The 17,477-nt window shown below is 37.7% G+C and overlaps 1 protein-coding gene across 7 annotated transcripts in view; it reads right to left on the bottom strand.

The window, feature by feature from the left end:
- Positions 1 to 17,477, bottom strand: part of COL14A1 (collagen type XIV alpha 1 chain) — a 126,169-nt gene that overhangs the window by 31,099 nt on the left and 77,593 nt on the right. For all 7 annotated transcript variants that reach the window (XM_075085694.1, XM_075085693.1, XM_075085697.1 and 4 more), the window contains 9 exons: positions 16,773 to 16,916; positions 14,610 to 14,774; positions 13,048 to 13,086; positions 12,692 to 12,830; positions 10,296 to 10,438; positions 9,262 to 9,371; positions 8,117 to 8,275; positions 3,845 to 3,922; positions 3,484 to 3,570 (listed from right to left, as the gene is read on the bottom strand). In XM_075085694.1, coding sequence (XP_074941795.1) covers positions 3,484 to 3,570; positions 3,845 to 3,922; positions 8,117 to 8,275; positions 9,262 to 9,371; positions 10,296 to 10,438; positions 12,692 to 12,830; positions 13,048 to 13,086; positions 14,610 to 14,774; positions 16,773 to 16,916 — 1,064 coding nt within the window. The remainder of the gene's footprint in view (positions 1 to 3,483; positions 3,571 to 3,844; positions 3,923 to 8,116; positions 8,276 to 9,261; positions 9,372 to 10,295; positions 10,439 to 12,691; positions 12,831 to 13,047; positions 13,087 to 14,609; positions 14,775 to 16,772; positions 16,917 to 17,477) is intronic.

The raw sequence follows: 17,477 nt of genomic DNA, 5'->3' as shown, positions 1-17,477 counted from the left end.
TTGTTCTCAGAAACAGATTACATTTTTACTGAGTAACAGCCTGATGCTGAGCCATTAAATCATATGCTTTAAGATTCACACTGAATTTGGTACATTTACCCATGTTTTGAACCCAGTAACCTTTGCTTGGTAAAAGCACAAGTTCCATTAAAGCATTGATGTAAGATGAAAACATCACAAAAACCTCCTTCATTTTTCTCATAAACTTGTTTTAGTGGTTATTCCTATTCCCCAGCACCACTAAGCTTGTGTGACTAACTTCAAATTTTTCATTTCTTTGGCTTCTATTTCTAGCCAAGAATTCCTGTTACGCCTTTTTCTCTTATTTTAAATAACTTCTTAATCGCCAGTGCATTCCCCCAGAAACAGTTCTTAATTGACCGTTATCAAGTCACCTCCTTATTTCTTTTTAATAGTTAAAACCTACGAAGCACTGAAAGCTTTTCTTTGTAATTAAACTTCTCTAGTCCTCCGATATTTTTTGTCTCCTTCACCTTCTCCAGTTCTGCAGCACTCCTTTCAAATGCAGGCGTCGGGTTTGTGCAATATCTTACTTTTACTTTGCATGGGGAACCTCAGACAGCATGATCAAATTCTGGCAAAGACGAAGCCGTAAAAACAGTATCGCATAACGAAAACTGCCAGATCTTCTTAAATCTAAACGGTATTTTATCTTACCCAAAATGACCCACTTCCTAAAGAGCTTAAGTATTTCCAGAGTTACTATCCCAAACAAATGGAAGACTTTTATTTGGAAGTCTTTTTAGTCTCATGTCTAAAACTGGCTACATGGTAGAATCCTGATCCCTTAGACAGCAAAATCCTTGGCTTAGAAAAAAGTCACATGACATTTTAACGACTTGGAGCAGTACTGACCAGGCACAGCACATGTGACTTTCTGACTTTTGGTTGGCGCACAGATGAACGCTGACTTTATTCTTTTGCACTGCTTTTTCCTAGGCGTCTTACTTTTTCCCAGAGCTATGCCATCTAACTGCCTGGCAAAAAAGATATCACTTATGAGAGGCTGAGTTCCAGAATCACATACTCGCCTGCCTAGGCAGTGAGTTTTCTGCTTGATTTTAAGGCTGCTCTTGCATGGCAATATGCTACTCAAAACACTGTTAATGCTAAATGTAATAAACAGAAGTGCATTATTTTACTGATGGGTTAAGCTTTAGCAATTCCTGACCCGTACATGTTTTGAACTACAGTAACACACATTCTTCCAGTCAAATAATTTTTAAACATTTTTCATTTTATTGTGAAATGTGGGCAAACTACTCAACTTCAGGTGCATTTTTGTGTGAATTATCCCACTGTCTTTTTCAGAGAAGACAAACTGGATATCTTTATATAGAAATTAAAACCTTAATCCATACTTGATTTATAACCTACATTCAAATAGGAGAACAGAATAATTTTTCCTTGTTCAAGATACACCTCTTCAATAAATTTTCTCCCAAGTTCCTTTTCAAGTTTTTATACCAGCACTTGAAGAACAGTTCTTGCAGAAGGACTAACCTCCAAGTTATTAGTAGGATTGTCCTGGTTTCAGCTGGGACAGAGTTAAATTTCTTCGCAGTAGCTAGTATGGGGCTATGTTTTGGAGTTTTGCTGGAAACAGCGGTGATAATGTGGAGATGTTTTAGGTGTTGCTAAGTAGCACTTACACTGGTCAAGGACCTTTTTCAGCTCCCCGTGCTCTGCCAGGTGCACAAGGAGCTTGGAGGGGACACAGCCGGGACAGCTGACCCCAACTGACCAACAGGATATTCCATACCATATGATGACACGCTCAGTATATAAAGCTGGGGAAGAAGAAGGAAGGGGGGACATTGGGAGTGATGGCATTTGTCTTCCCAAGTAACCGCTACGCGTGCTGGAGCCCTGCTTTGCTGGAGACGGTGGAACACCTGCCTGCCGATGGGAAGTAGTGAATGAATTCCTTGTTTTGCTTTGCTTTCGTGCACAGCTTTTGCTTTTACTATTAAACTGTCTTTATCTCAAACCATGAATTGCCTCACTTTTACTCTTCCAATTCTCTCCCCCATCCCACCAGGGGGGAGTGAGCGAGCGGCTGCGTGGTGCTTGGTTGCTGACTGGGTCTAAACCATGACAAGGATAAATGTCTGCTAGGATGTGCTACATGAATGTTTTATGTGCAAGTTAATTTTGTTGTTGAACATGCATCTCATGGAATTTGCGTACTTTTCAGAAATTTATTTTCCTTTGCACTCCTCACTGGCTCTTTCTCTTCAAAACATGCTCTTGGAGCATCTAGGACACAGTACGAGCAGAGAAACATGGAGTTTCAAACTTGTTCACAGGAAGGCCTCATCTCAGGCTAACTTAGCAAGCAGCCCTAAGATGCCAGAGTTATTAATCTAGTTGTAAAAGGAAAAATAAATGACCGTTTTATAAACAACCCAGTTAGGATTCTCATTAAACCAAACCAATAACAGACCATTGCAAACAGAGCCTACAACTTTTCTAAACTGCTAAAAATCAGATTTGGGATGTGAGATTGAGATATCTAACTTTAGTGACCTGTATCTCCATTGCCTGATCTGATCCATTGTCTGAGTTTTTCCACAAGCCAGTGAAGAGAAACATTTATTCCATCTTCTAAGAGACTACATGGAGATTGAAGGAAAGTTAAATAGTCTTCTAGAAGAGACTATCTAGTTCCACTGGTTACATAAGGAACTTAGATATACACTTAACATTTACAGAGTAAACACTCAGATGAGCGCTATCAAACTAACACCACACCACAAACCACAGTTAAAAGTTGTGACAGTGCGTATTTCATCATTCATTGGCGAGCTAGAAAAAGTTTCAAGCCAGCTTTCATCAAAGCCAGTTCATTTCATCCTCTCTTCCCTTCACTACTTTTGGGTACCTCTCTGCCTCTCGGAGCTCTCAGAATAACCAGCACTTTCAGTTCTCTTTTCCAATAAATATTGTACTTAGGTAGTGCTTTTAAGACAGAAAAGTCTTTCATCATTTATAACACAAGAGGCATTGTCATACCCCATATCTTTAGTTCATAAGAATACTGTAAACTGAGCATTTCAGAAAGCTGAACTCCAAGCTACATTTAATACGCATGTGCTAGAGTAAGCAGAGTCCAGATGATTAAAAATCTGAAAATAAATGGCACTATCTACGACATATCTACTACTGCTATGGTAATGGCAATGACGGGTGACAGGGTTGAAGGGCTAAAGATTACCCTAAATGCTTCAGGTCTTGGTTAAACCATTAAAAATTTGACTGACTTACTGGGTGAGAAGGTTTTTTCCAGCATATTACTTGGCATCTTTGCTATAAATTGAACATAATTTTCTCTCTTTGCTGACACTTAAACCCCAGATTTAACCTTATTAGCTATACGATGGCAGTATGTTTGCATCCTGGAATAAAGGTGGCCAGTGGACTGTTTAGTACAGTTGACTAGAAACCTGAATAGAACCTTACCGGTGGTCCAGGAGGTCCAAGGGGACCCTTATTAGCTTCTGAACAGGAACAAGCATGTGGAAGGGCAGGGCAATTCTCCTCATCTCTCTAAGGAAAGATCAAGATTGGAAGAGAATGATGTCCAAAACTGATTCAGAAGTTAAGAATTTTATGAGTCTAAGACGCAGTACTATGTGGATGCCTCAAAAGCACTTACTTGATTTAGAACCATACGTCACATTGACTTTCAATAGGACAAGTAATCCAAGCAGACTTGAGGTTTTTTTCAAATCGCTTAACTATCCGCTTCCATTAAAACACTTGTTTCAATAAAGGGGAAAGTAAAAGGTAAATTTTACAGTTATTAAAAGAGGTTTCTTACCAAGCCAGGAAGCTCACAGCATTTGTCCCGATTGGCCCATGAGGTAGCACAAACAATGTCAAACATCTGTAACTGCAGCTGTTTCAAAACAAGGGTGATGTACAAAGTGACTGTTAGTTGTAAGATCAGTGCAAAATGAAGCCATCAGCAAGAAAAGCTACTTTGACTCAAGCACTCAGATGATTAGTCAGAGGAAAAGCTATCAACTGAGAGCAGCTAGCCACAAATACACTAACTTAAATGTTAAAAGGCTTGTGTTCTAATCAACTTGCCCAAACTATCAGACTTTATGTGGATTAAGCATAGCCGTTCAAGGTTTAATACTGCAGGCATTTGTTGGATTATCCCCACCTCCTCAATTAAATTCCTGATTTTGCCCTATGGTGCCTCCCGATACTTTTTCCTAGCAAAGGAGGCACCAAGCGACAGGCAAAAGACAGCTCAGTTTCACAAAATTGAGTACTTAGCCCACTGGTATGGTGCTCGTACTTTATCTCAGACAAGGTCTCCTGTAGCCTATTACTTACACTGGGGCTGAGCCATAAATAATATTTACCATCTTCTCCAGTTTTGTTTTACTTTAGCATATGCCCTCTCTTATCCATATTATCTCCAGGCAACTGAAGTTTAAGGATGGTGAAAAGCTTGCTTGACACATGACAACATTGGGCAGAAAAGAAAATTCCCACCACAGGTCTGGGAACATGGTTTGGACAAGAATTTGATCTACAAGAACACACACATTTGGTAAAAATAATCACTGCTAGGTACTCAGAAAAAATATACTAAATAGGACTCAATGGTAAAACCAATTGTGTCTCCTTTACAGCCTTGAACTGAACAAAGGGGTCTAGGAAGATGAAGTTTTCTGCTGTTACTGTTTCTATTCTTTTTCTATGCCTCACTTATGTGCATACTGAATAGAGAGGGGGATGGAACAGAACATCCTGTTAATTTAACCCCACATGTTAAAAAATGTGAGGAACTGCTAGAGATAGAACTCTCTTTGGTTTTGCTCCCATTATTATTTTCAGTGGCATTATTTTAACACTAGAACAGAGGAGTGAATTTAAAGACTTGCTTAAAACTGCGTTGCTTCTAAAGCTGTTAAAATAAACTACATACGTGCATGTTCAGTTTTTCCTCCTTTTTTTTTCTTATACAAGTGCATCTAATATGATGGCTTATAAGGCAACATATTTTAAACAAAAGAATGCTTGCATATGCATAGAAATTCTTATCTGCCAGCAGATTAGCTGTTTTGTAGGTACGCTGTACTACAGATGCAGATACACATGAGGAGACCCCATGCTAAATGCCTTAGCTGAAGTGCAGCATGAAGGCAGCTTTTGGACCTTTGGTTTGGCTCCACAAAGGTCTATCTTGAGTACAAGAAGTCTGTGGCCTTGGCTATGTCAAATGCAAGCTGGCTCCATGTGGAGCCACTTCGATGCCTCTTCACTACAGGTCCCAAAGCTACTAATTCTGGGAAGACTCATTAGCCTGAGCATGAACGTACCACTTTGGGACTCAGAATGACCCTGGGCATTTGCATGATACTTAAGCAATGAAGGCATCCCAGAAAAGGAATGCAGAAACAGCTAAGATGGTTGTGCAGAAAGCAGCTTAGGTTCTGAAGTATTGATATTTTTTCCAAAACACCGTCCATCCCAAGCTATTCTGTTATCCTGAACACCAAAAGGTTGATAGGATTGGCTAAATTTATGCAGTCCTATATAGGTATGTGTAGGTGTACATTTTCTGTGGATTAGACAATCTAGAGATCCACAGTGATAAGGCATGTTGGTGTAGAATAAAGAGCAAACAGACATTCCCTGAATTGCTGCATTCACCATCCAAATGCTGAATGACTCAGTATTCTTATTCTAAAATATGATGTGGGTTGCTCTGACTCAAGCTAAATAACTAAACAAAGCTTTCTTTGCCACCATTAAACATTTATTCATAATTCTCTATATTCACAGTGATTTTGCCTTCTAAATAACCAGACTTGCAAGCAGAACTAATAATACGGAGAAGTCCGCACGTCCTCATCTGACCAGGCTACAGTTCTGCAAAGATTTCTCAAGATGAGACCACGTCATGCATTACTTTTTTTAACAGTACACATACACAGAGGTAAACAAGTTAAATTTAAAAGAAAAGGAAACATCAGCAAAGAGAAGGTTTGTAAATTGTAAATAAACAATATTTTAAAGCTGGACTTTTCCATTAAATCCCACTGAAGGAATAAAGAACATTACCTGCTGCATGTCACAGTCAGGTTTCATTGCTCTAGCTGGCTGGAGTGTCTAATCCAGAGATGCCTCACTACTAAGGGATGTTAGAAGGGGTAGACACCTTTAGCCTAATCCCCCTTTTGTCCTACCTATCTCTATTTCTGCCTGTTCATTGAACTGTTGCACACCATATGCATTGATGGGAAAAAACTGTGATACAATCATATTCCCTCAAAATTGAAAGGTTTTGCAAAATGCAGGTGATTGTACTGGATTTGTTTATTAAAAAACAACATACTAAAACCATTCTGACAACGTTAAACTGTGGATGTTTTTTTCTGACTGTATTTGCATGGAACAATTTTATCCCAAAGTAAGTGCCTGCCTGTTTTTATTTTATGTAATAAGCATCTCTAAGATGAAAGCATTTAATGAAAATACAGCTGATGAAAAAAGAACTTTTCAGAACTATCAACAAACCCCCATTTTCATATCAATTCAGAACAATTTTCAAAATGTTTTGCAAAAAGGTATTTTTGTTTCATGCATGCCTTCATGAACCTCGTAAACCCTTGACTTCATTAGACATCACTTGTGCCACCGTTGGAAATAGAATGCTGGGGTTTATTCTGTCCCAGTACCTTCACAGTTTTAAGTCATACTTCTACCTTACAGTCTCCTAGCTTCCAATTACTTTCACATCAGGGACTTCCTGACCCAGATTTGTTAACAACCAATATTTCCCTTTCATTCATTTGTCCAGGCTTCCCTACAATCTATATAAATATTTAGCACCTACAAAATTCTATGGCAAGGAGCTGCACTGCACTGATCCTGTTGTGAGAAGGACCTCTACCCTGCCTCCTACTAGCTTTCTTTGATGTCTTCTAATTTTTGGAGTAGCGAAAGCCAACTCATTCATGCCTTAAATGTGGCTATTCACACAAGTTCTACTTAATATGAATAAAACGTGCAGAATGGAGACTTTAAAAAATGGTATTTGGGTGCTTTCTTGACCTGCTTTTAATTTGGTATATGTGGTAATACTTGAAGACAGTTAAACAGTACTACAGAGTAAAGAATTTTCATCTTCAGCTACACATTTGTAGTCAATACACGGTTGTAGTCTTACATCAGTTTTACAGTTCATTTGAACAAAACCAAATTTTTCAGTGAGTGGGCAGTCTGCCTTCTCTTTTATAGATTCCTGGGTTTTAACAAAAGACACCATTACTTTCCACTTCTCTACAAAGCCTTCTCTAATTCCAAGATTTCCTAAGTTTGCCTTTTTCTGTTTCTATTGGAATGTGACTACAAAGGTTTCTCTGTGCAATTGTCTTTACAGGCTTGATATAATTATTATCCATAAGTCTGAGGCTAAATACTCTTTTTTGTACATAGAGATATATTCTGATGCCTTTTTTTTTATTGAACAAGAGTATTTCCATATAGTAGCAAGTGAATACATTTTTCAAACCTTATTCCTATTCAAATCCAGCCTTGAGTTCAAGGTTCATGTTCTCTGCTAACCTCATTCTAGGGTCAAGAAAGTTCAAAGAAAATTAGCATGCAAGGCAGGGGCTTTGGGGGGGGGGCCATCTGTGTCAAACCAGTTCAATTATTTAATGAACAGACAGTGAGCTTGAGGGCAAAGAGTAAGAGGGATTAAGAGACATGGGTAATAATTATCACTCAAAACAAAATTTAACTGATTCCAGGCAATCATTGTATTACTCTGCATAATGAAGTTTGGAACACAAGTCATACCTGAATGTATTGACTCTATTCACATACATGTTTGTGAGTAATGTGAACAATGATGACCTAGTGATTTCATTTATTAAAACAATAAAAAACAGATTTTGCTCAAGTGGACAACTACTGCAGGCTTTTGCAGAATTTCTGAAATGCCGGAACTTTACTGCTTCAAATATAAGTTTACTCTGCTTCAACTTAAAACTAACTGCAAAGATCCCAAACACGTTTTTAAGATATTTTAAATGGTTTAAAGAATTTTTCTTGTTCTACTCACTGGCGCAGAGTTGTCCCTTGGTCCTCTGGATCTGACCATTCTCCCCAGCACTTCTATGCCATCAGAACTAATATTCCCTGCTGCATTAATGGTCTTCTCGCTCACTTGCTTGCAGTCAATAATTATTTTGGCTGTAGTCTTGCTGATAACAACATGCAACTAAGCAAAAGAAAAGATGCTTTAACATACAAAGGAGCACATAGGATATATTAATTTATTGGGAGAAAGGGGTATTTTTGAAATGAGCTCCTAACTCCATGTCTGCTATCAAAACTCAGAGAATAATCCATAGCAAATAATCTAGATGAGCTCGTCTTGGTTTCGGGTGGGATAGAGTTAATTTTCTTCATGGTAGCTAGTATGGGGCTATGGTTTGGATTTGTGCTGGAAAAAGTGTTAATAATGTGGAAATGTTTTAGATGTTGCTAAGTAGTGCCTATACAGAGTCAAGGACTTTTTCAGCTCCCCATGCTCTGCCGGGTGCACAAGGAGTTGGGAGGGGACACAACCGGGACAGCTGGCCCCAACTGACCAAAGGGATATGCCATACCTTATGGTCTCATGCTCAGCATATCAAGCTGGGGGAAGAAGGAGGAAGGGGAAGGGGGGAGGTTCGGAGGGATGGTGTTTGTCTTCCCAAGTAACTGTTCCACAACAAATACGTGCTACAGTCCCAGCACTACTTCATCTGCTTTTGGAAAGAATGTTACGAGTTCCCTAATAGCAAAGAACATTTTGACACGGCATACCCCTTAAAATATGTATAAAAATAATAATTCTGGACAAAAGAAGGAGTTTTTTTTCTTCTGGACTTTTCATTTTGAGTGGCATTTCCAATCCAAACCTTAAAGTAAAAGCCAATGTATTTCTAAATTACTTTAAGGCAAGTATCTTTAATCAACTCTAAAATATAGACACAAAGCATGAGATGAAAGTTCATCACGTCAGCTTCAACACAAAAACTATGATTTGTTTAATGTTAGTTCAATATTACAAAGAAACTTAAGACAGTTTGGTAGGTAATTCTGAATATGCAAAATACATTTGTTTTGGCAGTAGTTGACCACATGAAAGAAGATTTCAAAACATGAAAAATTCCCAAACCTTTATTCAGAGTGCTTTTTCTTCCTATTACCATTACTAACCTTATGAAAACTTCCATAAAATATCTTCCTTATTTCAGGACCTTCAAAAGTCACAGTTTGAAAATCTCCTTTGTAGTCATAGTTAAAGAAAGTCAGAGTTTTACCACCATCTGTGTGAGAATAAAAATAAGGGCTCTGTGTTAGAGGAAGAAAAGGCCTGATACATTACTTGAAAGGGTCAATTTTGTGTTTAACAAAGAAGACCAAAGATGTCATATCAAATGTTACTAAAACACATTCGTAAGTGATATATACTGGCCCAGAAGATGCTTTTTCCTGGTTTGACAGGAAGGATGGGCCAATAGCTGGGAGCCTACCTCACCCATGTCTACCTAATCCTACTCTCCCACTAGTTGTCTGTGGGACTTGGACAAGAAAAGGATGCATGGATCCTCAAGCCAGCTAAATGCCTCATTCCCACCTATTTCAAGGTGACGCATCTAAAAATGTCTAGGAAAGATAGAGAGATAATTACTAACAGATCTCCCAAAATCGGCAGCTTTGAAGAACAGCTATCATAGTATCTACATCTTTTCAACAGTAAGTATGGAAACCTTCTAAATTATAATTCGTATTTTACAACTGTGGAAGTCAAATGAAGTAGAAATGAAAAAGTCATCAAGAATTCATGTCTCTAGCTCTAAGTCTGCTATCCACCAGACTGCATTGCTTCTACATACACTGTACTGTCAGTACCACTGGCATCTATCAAGATAGACTCTGTCAGAACCAGATTCAGAGCAGTAGAAATTTTAAAAGCAAATGAGTACCTCCCTTACATCGATCTACATCTAGCACAGCTCTTTGGATTTCAGTATCATTCCTCCCAGTTTACAGCAGTATAATCAAATTTTTAATCTATTTCCAAATTAAACTCAGTTTAACTAAATCTAAACCACATCTATTAGAGACTATCACCTTCCAGATTCAGGTAGTTGTTCTGGCAGCAGATTAAAACATTGGCAATAATAAATCTAGGCACAGAACAAATCATTCATATGGTTAAAGTCACTGATAAAACACAAAATACATACTATCTAAAATAACTCCAACCAGTGGTTCATAGGCTTCATTTAAAATCTCCCAAAGAGCAAACGGCTCCTGAGGTGTGTCGGGGAGTATACGAAAGAGAAATGTAATGGTGTAATCAGAAGGGAGACCTTCAGGATGCAAATACCTGTAAGAGAAATAATGTCTTTTAAACTGAAACAAACATTAAATCTGGTGATTTATCCACCAGATGTTCACTTAACATGCTTTCTATGTCTTTGGAAACCAAGACTGAGAAGCAATATGAATAAGCATTTGCAAAATCTACTCAACTTGATAACCATCAGAAGAATACATATGAAGAAAGGAGAAGTTATTTGCCTTTAATTGCCCTTAATATTTTCTTTTTTTAATTTGAAGATCAAATCACAGGTCAGTTTGAAGTAAAGCTGAAATTAATGATATTAAAAGCTTTTAAAAAACAATAGCCACTCACAAGACATTTGCTATTGGTCTGGTTTAACAGACAATGAAAATAGAAGTTGCTTGGAAGACCAATCTCAACAGACATGTCCTTTGTCATTAAACCATTACTAATGGAGCAAAATTAGGAGTGACAGACTGTTACGGGAAGCATTATAAATTATAGGAATGTAGTTTAATCATTTCAAAGCCAATTTATAAGGAAGTTAAGTCAAAACATATCACACATACAGAAATACAATCTGTTCTCCTAGAATTTTTTCAGAAGAGAGAGGAAGTTTATGATACAAAAGTAATATGTTATTTTATGCCATTTCCTAAAATTTGTTATTTAATACTTCCAATTTAATTTAACTGCTCGTTGTCAAATCCCAAAGTGGGACATTTGGACAAGGGTCTGAAGCAACTGACTGTGTTTTGAAAATGTTCATTAGCCTGATTCCTTAAAGTCATAGCAAAGGGATCTGAAAGAAGCCTGAAGAGGTTATTTAATCAATTTCTTCTCCCCAGATATGATCCATTCCTTCTAAAGTGTTTCTGGCACATATGTAGATGTATAGATATGAATCATGCTAGAAAAGGAGTTAAATGTTATATATAATCAATATATTCAATATATTCTGGACAGTGTCTGTGGATGATCAAACATGATGTTACACTGCACATTTCCCATAGAGAAAAGAGGTATAAGAAAAAAGCCATACAGTATGTCTATTTTATGAGGAAAATTCAATAAGCAGTGTGGGGCAAACACAAGATTTGGAGATACAGAGCTCAGAAAGGAGAAAAACATTAATGGTATTGAGTGCACAGATGAGATGACAAAAACAAGTGGTATTATTCAGACGTACCTGTAGATCAGCAAGAGAAAGGTATTCTCTGAACCATGAAAGGGAGTGAAAGCCTAATGAAGCAGTAAGATTGGGCTGGGGTGGCAGCTAGAACAGAGCACATAAAGGCAGCAGATCCAAGCAGAAAGAAGCAGAAAGGGAAAAAGAAGTAAGAAATGCTAATTCCTGGAAATTTCAGTCCATCTCGATCCAGGAAGAAACTAAACATGGAGAATGTGGAACAGCTCCAAGTTTAGCTCTAACTGGGACACAACAGGATAATCACACAAAAAGACCAAGATGGCATCTAATATAAACCTTAAAAGTAATTTCCCAATGTTTTTCTTTCTTGTTTATCTCAGCCAAAGAATACTTTTTGTTACATCTTCCCATGTTTAATCCAGAAGGGCCACAGCTTTTCTCTGGTGGGGGACTGGACTGAGAGGAACCAAACACAACATGCACCCTGTTCATAGAAGAAATGGAGAGTTTCCATCACTTTCCCTCTGAGGAATGACTGTAGAAGTTTGATGGGAGGTTTCTTCATCACCTCCTCCATATCTCTCCCAGTTCAGTCACAAGGACTGTGTCTTATGTCCTGTCTCCCAGGAAGATACTAGACGGTGTTCACACAGACTCACTTCAGCATTAGGAGATAACCTTCCTTTGTAATCAGTCAACGGACATAGATTGAAGTAAAAGTGACTGAGGATAGATAAAACATGTTCTCATTCTGACCCCAGCTTCAAAGACATTCGGCACTCTACGAGACTTCAACCTGTATTCCAGAAGCACCTTTCACAAAGTACTACATACTGGAATCTGCCCAGACATAGGCCTACATGAAATTGCTAGGTGCTAAACTGGCACAAGCCAGAAACTGGTGCATGTGAGAAACCCAAAATAGCCAGTGGGCTTACCTACTTTTACCCATAACTGCTATTTTTGAATGAAACTGATTGAGGGCTCAGGACACCAAATGCTCTTCCTATTCCTTAGTATGATGTAGATATACACTAGCACCTCTGCTTTCCTGACATGTAACTACTGGTCCCTGAAATTAATAATTGCCTGCACTGGACAATTATCTTCACGTGTTTTATGAATATTTATATGTCAATACATACTTGGTAGGCTGGGATACGAGTGCATCCTTGTGCAGTCTGTAACACGGGTAAACATTAAATGTACCAGGTTCCATTGAAACCCCTTCCACAGCTGAAAACTCCTTTTCAACCAAACCAAACATTTCCATCATTTTAAATCCTGGAAGGTATCAAAATACAGATTCTATTAATTTAAATTAATACCTCATTACAGGAAACAAGAAAAAGCCAAAGACAGTTGCATCCAAGAGTTTCATATCACCATCTGTTTAACAGCTGTTAGCATAGATGGAAATTTATTGCCTAATATTGTGAAAAACAGGTAGTGAAAGTGATTCCTTAAATCAGGAACAAAAATGAACACAAAAGTACTGTACCTGCAAAATTGTTGCCATCTTTAACTACCAATGGGCAGGCTGGAAAAGAAGGAAATATATATTTAAGGTTACAAGAGATGTCCCACAGGGTCAGAACCATGACCCACTCAGCCCAGTACTCTAATCCCAAGAGTAGCAAAAGGAGATGCTGTTTAGGAAGGGCATGCAAACCTAGCCACTTTCTACTGCATTCAGTTGATGCTCCTCAGGATCCACAAGGGTTGTAGCGAAGACGTTAAAGGGTACATCCCTGTGTTCCATATATTTATTATTCATTATTATCCATTATTCCATAATATCCTTTCATGCATCTGTGGTTCATGAATGTCTAATCCTTCTATGAACCTGCCTTCACAACCTCCTGTGGCAACAAATTCACTGCCTGCTACATTAAAAAGTATGTCTTATACTGGGTTTGAATCAAGTGCTCCCCAGTTCTCGATTTGTGAGCTTCTCCAGCCTACCTCCATCTCAGGTTCAATTACTTTAGCTGGCATTCTCTGTACCTTTTCAAACTCCACAATAGCTTTAATAAGCAACAGGGACCAGAACTGCACACAGTTCTTAAGACGTGTGCGCACATTTTAAAGAGCTGTAATCTGGTTTGTATTTTAGTTCTGGCTGGGAAGAAAGCACACTAATCTCTTCCAGGAAAGGTGTCCTGGGAAATCAATAAGCCTTAGGGGCAGGGTATCAAATATGGCACTCCAGGATATTCATATTCGGAGATCACTTTTGGAGTAGAAGAACAAGTGACCAATAAATGCTACTGTTTAGTATTCTCAATGTTCAAAATTCTTTCACTGAAAGAAGAGTTTATGGTCAAAACCTAATAATCAATGAGACACAAGCAACGTCTTTGTGTTCACCAGCTCTGATAACTCACAGTCCTATGCACAAGGACTCCTTACAGTCACAGATGATTCACATCAGCTATACACTGCCAACCTCCTGGCTTAAATATAAGGAAACATCTTGAGGGCACACACCTCAAAGCATGTGAATTATTGACCTCTAACCATTAGGTGCTGTTCCAGAATGTCTTTCCCTTCCTTCTCATAAAGAGTCTGAAGTGTAGCATTTTCACAGATTCCAAAGAGTTTGGGTATGTTTTATGCTTTTCCTTAGGCTACAATTCTTCTTTCTTCTCTGATAATACAAACATTACTAATTAGCTCTCCATTAATAAATTAACCATGTGATTTGAGTAATACTGAATGTAGCTAACTGTACTCTTACAGATGGTTAAAGTAGCCTAGAAAACAACATATAATTAACTTTCTATGAATAAATTCTGAACCATTAACAATGTTTCACATATGAAATAAGTTTCTGACAACCAATGGCTGTATCCTGGATTTATAGGAAACAACCATTAATTATTTTGAAGTCACAACACCTTAATTTCCTTAATCTTTCATGGAAATAACATTAGAGTTATAATATCTGCAGTAAACTATTTTAAAAAGATCAAGAATACCTCTTAATAGAAAATTAATAGTTACAAACCACCCAGTATTTAGCACTTATTTTAGAAGCAAGTATAAGTCAAAATGGCTAACTTGCTGATGCGGTTTCACAAACAAAAGTGATCAGCTCATCTTCAATCTTTGCAAAGGCATCAAAGTCATCCACAAAGAAGACATGTCTTTCACTGGGCTTGCTGCCAATATTAACTAACTCTGAATAGTCAGCATCAGCTACTCCAATAGCAAAAAAGCTGAAACCTGTAAAACAAAAAAGAACACTCTTGTGGGTCACTCATTTAGAGGGTGGAAACACAATACAAACACAACTGTATGTGCACTGGCTCCTTTCCTGATTAAATACAAAGGTGGAAATTTTATTATTATACTATAACACAAGAAAATTCATGCACATAATCTAAAATAAAGGTAATAACATTCTTTGTGACACATTTCTTTTGGGTATTCATGCTTAATCAGTTAAAGTTAAGGCTTAAGTGTTTTCTTGAAGACATATAGAACTACTGAGTAGTTTAAAGTTTTAGCACATGTTTAAATGCTTTTCTAATTGAATGCCATACTGTAGTACACACAAAAATATCCATCTATCAAGTATATTATAAATACAATGCACAGAAATTAATTTCCTGTAGGTCTTTTACAGATCTTGTTCTATACCAGATATTAATCAGACTTTTCAAGCCACTGCTGCCTCATGAGTGAACACTGAAATTAATGCATTCTCATTTCATCAGCAACTTAACTGCAGTGGTTGAATCTGTTTATAAATTCTGCATTAATATATTTCGAAATTGCAGTCTGACTTCAAAGATTTAAATGAAATGGGAATTGTATCCTGTATGTTTGAGGAGCAACAAACTAGCTAAAAGCTTTTCAACACATTCCTTTCCATAGATGAAGAGCAAAACCTGTCTACATCAGGCTGAATATTGTTAATGGACATACTCTTCTTGCATGGCTCAGTCCCAAATTTACTCCAGTTAAGCAATATTAAGTTTGAACGAGGCCCAAGGGCATTCATCGCCTTCTGTGGAGCTTTTAGCATAACAAAACTTTGTCTTAATATATTGTAACAAGAACTTCATGTCTCATCCAAGATCAGCACCTCTTCATGCCCATCTCTATCACAGATGCAAGTCAGTACCTGCTCCAACCTTCCTGCAGCCTAAGCATACAGCACACACAAAAGGAAACGGGAGAGAGGAAGTCAGTTGTCCCAGGTGACACATCCCTTGGGTCAGCAACTGAACCCCACCTTACGCCGCCTCCTCTCAAGGTCGTTGCCAGTCTAACAGTTAATAATGCGACTGCAAGTCTTTCCTAACAGTTGAACATTTTTTGTTCATCTTGAACATAGACTCCAATTTAATCACAAATATGGGATTTTCTTGATTGCTACTTAAAACAAGTTATGCATGCTTTAATATTTTGTGATATGATTTTATTTAGGAAGGCACTGCACTCAGCATCTAGCAATAATACAAACAGGCAGCCAAGCTCAACGATTGCACTGAGTTTCAGGAATCAGTAATACACACTGGTAACTTCATAGCTGCCAAAGCCTAACGGTAAATAAAAAAAAGCACAAATGAAATTTCTTTTTAGATCTCCTCACATGGAAAGGATGATAACTTTTTTCTTCCATCCTTTCGTGTTGTCCCATGTGGCACACTGTGCCCTTTGGGTTTTGATACAGTATCAGATATTTCTACAACAACTAACCCAGTTCTTATGCTTAGACTCAACAACACTGTATAGCTCTAAAATTGGTGGTTTAAAAAAAAAATTGCTAAAGGTAATTAGTGTAACATGAGAGCAGATCAGAACCAGTAAAGGAACATATGAAAGAATTTTCAATGGATTTCTTGTATAGAAAACAGAACAGATCAGTTTGCTGGTAACCGTAAGACTATGCTTCATAGATGACAGTCCAGATTCTCAATATCATATCCCCTAAATTCTTCATCATGGAAGCAATTCATTGACTACCACATGATTTTACTGCCAACAAAATTAAAAATAATAGCATTAATCACAAAAAAAACCACCAATCACAAAACCCAGAATCTAACCATATCCTAGTGGTATTCTGAGTTTCTCAGCATTTACTGTCTGTTTTCTTTAAACTTGGAAACCTTCCTGGAGCAAAAGTTACCCTTATCTCATGCCCATACTTATATAGTTATAATTAATGAAAAAAAGGAAAATGTGAATAGTTCTTAGAACTACACATTTTACCATCTAGTTGCATTTCTCTGGAGACTTTGTTCACATCGTCCTGTGATCGGCCATCAGTAATGACAACCAAAACCTTTGGAATGCCCCTCCTCATGCCTGCCTCTCCAGTAAACAAGACTTCTCTCGCATGTTTAATCGCTTTGCCTGAAACAGAAAAAAAATTACAACATACTTCCACTGTGACATAGATCCAGTTTCTATTGGCTTCTCATATCATGTTAGACATCGATAAAAAGAGAAAGCTGTTGGGTCCTGAGTAGTCTGTAATTAGGGCATTCTGTAGTTATTAAAATAGAGATTTAGAGAAGCTTAATTTTGATCCTAACCTTTAAGAATTTGATGGCTTCAGCCATCAAATCTGAACCATTTCTTCAGTCCAGAAGGTGAAGTTCAATAACATGACATATGTGGGAAAGGGTATTCTGTGCAGGTTAGAGATAACAAAACTCTCCCGTACGGGCTTGTAGTGCACAGTCCAGGCAACAACTGAAAGTGCCATTGTAGCATTTTCTTGAGTAAATGGAAACGTGTTATTTTGATACTACTGAGACTGGATGCAATGCAACAGCTGCAAGAAATTTCTGTGCTGTCTGAGAATAATAAAACATATGGTTTCCAACTAAAACAGATTTTAACCCTTTTAGGACTCATCTTTAATTTCTTCACAACAGAGAGCTATCTTAAGGGATTAATTAAAATGTTACT

Source organism: Phalacrocorax aristotelis, chromosome 2 (genome assembly GCF_949628215.1).
Source record: "Phalacrocorax aristotelis chromosome 2, bGulAri2.1, whole genome shotgun sequence".
Classification (NCBI taxonomy): Eukaryota; Metazoa; Chordata; class Aves; order Suliformes; family Phalacrocoracidae; genus Phalacrocorax; species Phalacrocorax aristotelis.
Note: the sequence above shows the minus strand (reverse complement) of the source record. Positions and strands in the feature narration are given on the sequence as shown.